The sequence below is a fragment of the Ursus americanus genome, chromosome 12, assembly GCF_024610735.1.
Source record: "Ursus americanus isolate L20-20 chromosome 12, mUrsAme1.1.p, whole genome shotgun sequence".
Taxonomy (NCBI): domain Eukaryota; kingdom Metazoa; phylum Chordata; class Mammalia; order Carnivora; family Ursidae; genus Ursus; species Ursus americanus.
Window position 1 is genome coordinate 70546912 of NC_142138.1, and position 7517 is coordinate 70554428.

The 7517-nt window shown below is 46.3% G+C and overlaps 1 protein-coding gene across 5 annotated transcripts in view; it reads left to right on the top strand.

Annotated features, from left to right (window-relative positions):
* The window catches only part of SETDB1 (SET domain bifurcated histone lysine methyltransferase 1), a 31674-nt gene that overhangs the window by 22731 nt on the left and 1426 nt on the right, over window positions 1-7517 (top strand). For all 5 annotated transcript variants that reach the window (XM_045790600.2, XM_045790599.2, XM_045790598.2 and 2 more), the window contains exons 15-21: window positions 3578-3747; window positions 4303-4931; window positions 5785-5813; window positions 5917-6049; window positions 6279-6444; window positions 6829-7040; window positions 7304-7392. In XM_045790600.2, coding sequence (XP_045646556.1) covers window positions 3578-3747; window positions 4303-4931; window positions 5785-5813; window positions 5917-6049; window positions 6279-6444; window positions 6829-7040; window positions 7304-7392 — 1428 coding nt within the window. The remainder of the gene's footprint in view (window positions 1-3577; window positions 3748-4302; window positions 4932-5784; window positions 5814-5916; window positions 6050-6278; window positions 6445-6828; window positions 7041-7303; window positions 7393-7517) is intronic.

The following is a 7517-nucleotide window of genomic DNA, read 5'->3' on the forward strand; positions in this document are numbered from 1 at the left end:
AAACCATGGTGCGATAGGAAGCTGTTAGAGGGGGTGCCTGGGTGGCGCAGTCATTAAGCATCTGCCTTCGGCTCGGCTCGGGTCGTGATCCCAGGGGCCTGGGATCGAGTCCCGCATTGGGCTCCCTGCTCGGCGGGAAGCCTGCTTCTCCCTCTCCCACTCCCCCTGCTGGTGTTCCCTCTCTCACTGTGTCTCTCTCTGTCCAATAAATAAAATCTTAAAAAAAAAAAAGAAGAAGAAGCTGTTAGAGAATTTTAAGCAGGCAAATTGATGCCATGTGCCTTTTGAAGGTTACCGTGGCTGCTTTGTGGAGACTAGGTCTTGGGGGTAAAATGGTTATATATGAACATGGAAACTAACAAAGCTGGTGCTCAAGATACATAATCAGCAGAGAACAGAAGAGAGGAGAAAAACATCAATGAAATAATTCAGAAATTGTCCCATAATTGAAGGGTCTGTTTCCAAATGGAAAATGCCAGTCATGTCCCAGCATAACAGATGAAAATAGATCCCCACTAACACACATTGATAATAAAATGTGATCATTGTGTATACAGAACACTGAAGACAAAAAAAAAAAAAAAATCCTAGAGCCTCTAGAGAAGAGAAATAGACCACAAAAATAAAGACTCAGAATATCTTCAGCCTTCTCAAAATGACATTAGAAGCTGGATGGAAATTAAGGACTCTATTCAGAATTCTAAGGGAAAACTTATTTCTAACCTAGAGTTCTAAACCCCAGGCATGAATTTTAAGTGTTAAAGCAAACTAAAGACATTTTTTAGACATGAAATACCTCAAAATTGTCTATTAGTCCCCTTCTCAGAAAGGAAAAAGATCTGTCTTCGGCTCAGGTCATGATCCCAGGGTCCTGGGATTGAGCCCCATGTTGGGCTCTCTGCTCCCCAGGGAGCTTGCTTCTCCCTCTCCGTGCTGTTCCCCCAGCTTGTACTCTCTCTCAAGTCAATAAGTAAAATCTTGAAAAAAAGAAAGTTAACTGGAATTGTTTGCCAGAATAAGGGGAAGAGTTAAAAGGGAGGAAGGCATACTGATGCAGGAAATAGCGGCTCCAGCTCAAAAGAGCATTGAGGGAGAACCCCACAGATGGTGGAGTGAAGGGGTCTTCCAGGCTGACAGCTGTGCACCGGACGGGACAGCCCGCGTGAGAGCAGCACGGATCCGGCTACAGGAGAAGCTCTTGTATGGAGAATGGGCTTAGCAGAAAACCTGGTACGTCTGAGGATCTTCACAAGAGATCGAGGCTACCAGGGAAGTCAGGAGATGAATTTGTGCTGAATGCAAATTGAGAACTAAGCAAAGGGAGAGACAGTCACTAACTTTAGCTGCATCGCTGTATCATGTATGTTTTAATTATAATAAAACCTGAGTCTTGTAACAATGTTTAGATTTGCTAATGCTAGGTAGTAGATAAGTGTTCATTGTATCTTTCTTCGTGTTTGAAATGTTTCATAGAAATATTTCAGATAACCACAAATAATACGTCACTTCCCTGCCTCAAACTTTAATAGCTTCCCACTGCACTTTGGATTTCGTTCTGCCACTCTTCATCTTGGGTCACAAGACACTGTACTATCTGGCCCCTCCTATCTCTTTCCCTTCAAAACTGTACTAACCACACTGATATTCTTCAGTTACCGAATCCAGTTTGCCCGGTGTTTGCCAGCCTACCCCAGGGGCCTTTGTACATGCTGTGCCCTCTGCTTGGCATCTGTCCACTGTTCTTTGCCTGGTTATCTTCTTTAACCTTGAGCTCTCAGCTTTAATCTCACCTCCTCAGAGAGACCTTTCTTGGCCAATCTAAAACTCGGTCATTTTCCCTCCCTTAATGCTCTCATTGAGCACCCTGTTTGTGTTTTTATAGCATCTGGGGCAACTTTCATTTATGTGCTGCCTTGCGTTTGTTCTGTTTGTTTCTGTTAGCATGTGAGCTCCGTGGGGATGGGAACCTGTCTGTCTTGCTCACCCTGGTATCACCAGCAGCTGACTGGCCCAGTGCCTGGCACATAGTAACTACTTAAAGAAATTTTGTTGAATGAATGAATGATACAGTATAACTACTCTGAAAAGTTTCATACAGTGGTGATTAGACCTAAGTTCAAATTCTGACTTCATCCATTCTAAGCTGATCTTGTTTTATTAGCTGTAAACAGAAGAGTTGAACGCACATGCTCCCCATCCCCACTGAGGTTTTCAGGGACCTAACAAAGTTGTTTCTTGATACGGTGCTAGTTAACGTGGTGTGTTTTTGAAAATTCTTTGAGCTGTAGACATGTATGTGTACTTTCCTCTGTGTATGTTATGTTTTCATTGTTTTATTTTTGAGTAATCTCTACACTCAGTGTAGGGCTCAAACTCATGACCTCTGTGGTTGAGTCACATGCTCTACCCACTGAGCCAGCTGGGCACCCCACTTTCCAAGTTTCTTAAGGTTAAAAAAAAATCCTTATAGGGTGCTCCAAGGTTAGAATGGAGAATGTATATAACGCGTATTGGCATGATGCCAAACACAAAGTATATGTTCAGTGAATAGAAGCTGCTTTTACCATCTTTGTCCAAGAAGATAGAACCACTGTCAGCTCTCTAATTGTACTGGTGTCATCTTTCCAAAAGTAGATGTCTCCCAAATTTCCTTGTCAGGAAAATAAGTGAAATCCCAACACTGAACAAAGTAGATGGAGCGGAAAAATTGATACCTGAAAAGATCACAGTTTTCTCAGTATGACCGTTTGCTAGATCTCTCTAACTTTGATAGTTTATTTTTTCAATAGTTAATCTGTGCAGCTCCTTAAACTTGTTAGAATATGAGCTCCCTGAGAGGAAAGATGATGACTTTTTCCATTATTGACTTCCCAACGTGTGGAACAGCTCTTGGTGGTTAGTAAATGTTCACAGAATGAAAGAATGGAAAGTCAGCTATACCAGAATTTTTTTTTTTTTTTAAAGATTTTATTTATTTATGTGACAGAGAGACAGCCAGCGAGAGAGGGAACACAGCAGGGGGAGTGGGAGAGGAAGAAGCAGGCTCACAGCGGAAGAGCCTGATGTGGGACTCGATCCCGGATCGCCAGGATCACGCCCTGAGCCGAAGGCAGACGCTTTAACGACTGCGCCACCCAGGGGCCCCTATACCAGAATTTTTGTTCCAATTCCCCCTCTTTAGTCTCTTTCAGTATCTATTATATTGGTTTCTGCTTTTCTCACGTATCTTTATTTTCTATATCTCTTTCTATGAACTGATGTAGTCTGTGTACTATTTTAATGGATCTTAATCTGTATGCACATCAGTTTGCTTCGCTTTTCTCCAGGTGTCAGGCATTCCGGTATTCACTGTTACTAGCTAGTGCTTTAAGAACCCGTATCAGTCACTTTTCCCCCTTCTGAATTATTTCCTTCGGCTCTATTCCCAAATGAATCCAAGGGCATAGACAGCAGTACATTCACTCACTTAGATCACTGTGTACTAAGTGTTGATACCTTACGAATTGTAACCGTTCTGTGGACTGAACGGATGCTCTAGTGATCATGTTATGATTGAGTTTATTGTCACTCCTCCCAGAGTTTATGAGTGTAACAAACGCTGCAAATGTGACCCACACATGTGCACAAACCGGTTGGTGCAGCATGGACTCCAGGTTCGGCTACAGCTGTTCAAGACGCAGAACAAGGGCTGGGGTATCCGCTGCTTGGATGACATTGCCAAAGGCTCCTTTGTCTGTATTTATGCAGGTTGGTGATGAAACGAAAGAGTTGCCTCTGGGGTTAGGACACGGTGGGGAATTGAATCCGAAAGAAGCTGAACAGAGGAATAAAATGCTTGACATGTGAACTTGGGAGTAAGAGGAGGCCAGGATTTTCTTCCGTAAAGATCAGGACAAGTGATGTGCCTGTCCAGGTGGACCAGGAGGGGACAAAGAGCTTTATAAGGACAAGAAGGAAAAGGGATAAAGTGGACATGAGGATTTTTCAGACAAGGGACATGGGAGCAGAGTCCAGTGTGTCATTTTCTCCCATGTCCCTCCACCCGGAGGCTTTTAGCATGGCTGCAAACACCCTTTTGAGAAACCAAGTAAAGAGGAAGATGGGATGACAGAAAGGGCAGGCTTTAAAACTAGAGGAAAGCTGCCTGTCTTCTCATAGTTAAGACACTGAGGAGACGGGAGAGCCCATAATGGAGGTGTTTTGACTGTGTGCTGGGGGGCTCGGTATTGCTGGCAGGACCCCCCTATACTTTCTGAAAGATCCTTATAACCATGGAAGGCCTTTGATCCTCTTCGTTCCCAGGCAAGATCCTGACAGATGACTTTGCAGACAAGGAGGGCCTGGAGATGGGTGATGAGTACTTTGCCAATCTGGACCATATCGAGAGCGTGGAGAACTTCAAGGAAGGATATGAGAGTGACGCCCCCTGTTCCTCTGACAGCAGCGGGGTGGACTTGAAAGACCAGGAAGATGGCAACAGTGGTACAGAGGATCCCGAGGAGTCCAATGATGACAGCTCTGATGACAACTTCTGTAAAGATGAGGACTTCAGCACCAGCTCCGTGTGGCGCAGCTATGCTACCCGGCGGCAGACCCGGGGCCAAAAGGAGAACGGACTGTCTGAGACAGCTTCCAAGGACTCCCGCCCCCCAGACCTTGGCCCCCCACATATTCCTGTCCCTCCAGTGATCCCTGTGGGTGGCTGCAATCCACCCTCCTCTGAAGAGACACCCAAGAACAAGGTGGCCTCATGGTTGAGCTGCAATAGTGTCAGTGATGGTGGCTTTGCCGACTCTGATAGCCGTTCATCCTTCAAGACTAGCGAAGGTGGGGAAGGCCGGGCTGGGGGAGGCCGAGGGGAGGCTGAGAAGGCCTCCACTTCAGGGCCGGGCTTCAAGGATGAGGGAGACATCAAGCAGGCAAAGAAAGAGGTAAGTGGTGGCAGGAAACTCGGAGAGCAGTGGCTTTTGGGTAACTTTGGTGTAGCAACTTAATGTGGCTTACCCTCGCTCCGCACGTGTAGTTTACGGGATGCATAGTTCTGTGGCAAACCGGATTATCTCCCCCCTCCGCCCAGCACATTCCTAGTGCTTAAAGAACCAAATTATTTTAAAATCAACCTGGCGAAGAAGTATCTGGTTCATTCCAAAGTAAAGGATTTATAAGGATTATTTAAAAGGGTTTTTTTTAAGTGTTATTTCAAGTTTACAGCATTGATTTCAAATTATCTATAGCATTGCTATCTTTTGTTATACTTAAAAACCAAGAATTGAGGGGCACCTGGGTGGCTCAGTCAGTTGGGCATCTGACTCTTGATTTCAGCTCAGGTCATGATCTCGGGGTCATGATTGAGCCCCATGCTGGGCTCACGTCGGCTTGAGATTCTCTCGCGCTCTCCCTCTGCCCCCTGCCCCTGCTTGCACTCTCTAGCTCCATCTCTCTCAAACAAATAAATCCTTAGAGAAAAAACAATTGATTCTAGATTTTTATTGATGGTGAACCTTAGCACATGACAGGTGTAAACTGTCCCTTGTCCTTGTAAGATTCCACCATGTTTGCTTTGAACATCTTTTGCCCTGTCATTGGAAAGGGTTCGAAACCCCCTCTCGGGGTGTCCTGACGAGGACGTGATTGTTCCTGTCACGCTGCAGGCAGTCTCTCTAGATAGCACACTTCTCATAAGCTGGTGTGTTTGGAGGTCACCTGAGATCAAGTCTTAATTGTTGCATTTGTTACCCAGGACCACTGAAAACATTTTAACCTTTCACTTGTTCTTTTTTCCAGGACCCCGATGACCGAAACAAGATGGCAATGTAAGAGCCTCTCTTTCTGACCTGTTTCCAGATCTGCCTTGTTTCAAGCCTATAAAAGAAACCCATAATCTGACCCCCCTCTCATTCCTTCCCCTCCCATTAGAGTTACTGAAAGCTCTCGAAATTACGGTTACAATCCTTCTCCCGTGAAGCTTGAAGGACTTCGCCGCCCACCTAGTAAGACTAGCATGCATCAGAGCCGACGACTCTTGGCCTCTGCTCAGCCCAACACTGACGTAAGCGACCTCTTCCTCCAGCTGTGCCTCACCTGTCAGGGCCTTAATGATAATTCCCAGCATATCCCTTGTTTCTTTGGCTTTGACTTCCTGCCTCCTTTTCTTTCAGCCAGCGTCTCATCTTTCCCTTGCTGTAGTCTTAGCCTCTTCTCGCCTAACTGTAGAAAGAGCAAGAACTCGAGTGGGTCCTTTCCGTTCACTTCCCTTCCTTCTCACCCTTGTTTCCCAGGAGGTCCTAACATTGTCCAGCAGCACAGAAAGCGAGGGGGAGAGTGGGACCAGCCGGAAGCCCGCCACTGGTCAGACTTCAGCCACAGCAGTGGATAGCGATGATATCCAGACCATCTCCTCTGGCTCCGAAGCAGATGACTTTGAGGACAAGAAGAACATGTCTGGTAGTCTGGAAGAATGTTGGGGGTAGTAGCAAGGAATCGTAGGAATGTTGGGATAGGGACTTTTTAAAAGAAGCTAAAGAAGAAAGAAAATATTCAGATCTTAAGAGTTGACGCATGTCTGGGAGGGTTCTAGGATTCCCAGCTCAGCTGTTAATGTTGTTCAACACATCCCCTTCCTCTCTCCTTTCACTTCCCCACTCCTTTCCCTCAGCTCCTTTACCCAGCAGATCTAATCCTGCTTGAAAAAACTGCCCATTCGGATCTTTGCTTTCAGGGTCACAGCTCATCAGTAGTCCTACAATGCAATGAGTGGGATGGAAATAGGGGTAGAAGGTCTAGTCATGAAGTGGGATGGGGCCTAACCCTGTTCTCCTTCCTGTCCAGGTCCGACAAAGCGCCAGGTGGCGGTAAAATCAACCCGAGGCTTTGCTCTTAAGTCAACCCATGGGATTGCCATTAAATCAACCAACATGGCATCCGTGGAAAAGGGGGAGAGTGCACCTGTTCGTAAGAACACACGCCAGTTCTACGATGGGGAAGAGTCTTGCTACATCATTGATGCCAAGCTCGAAGGCAACCTGGGCCGCTACCTCAACGTAAGAGCCCTCTACCTCCCCTGTAGATGCTGGATTATCCCACTGTCCTCAGATTTCTAGTTCTTCTAACACAACTACATAAACCTACCTTTACTTGTTAGAAATTCTTGATCTCTAGGATCTTAAAGAGGTAGGTTGCTTTCAGAACTTCTCCACTATGACGGGGGGATCAAATGGCATCATTTTTTGTCCAACTCATGCTCACCCCACAAAGCCGGGTTCTGTTTTCTCAGTTCTTACGGGTCCTGTCCTTAAACCCACAGCATAGCTGCAGCCCCAACCTGTTTGTCCAGAATGTCTTCGTGGACACTCACGATCTTCGCTTCCCCTGGGTGGCCTTCTTTGCCAGCAAGTAAGAGAGGGTCAGGGAGGGGATGATTGGGTAAGAGCAGCAGCCCAGGGTTGAGGAGGGGCACCCCCCCCTACCTCGTGCTGCAGCTGCACTCGCACTTGGTGACTTGCTGCCTTCGCCACCCC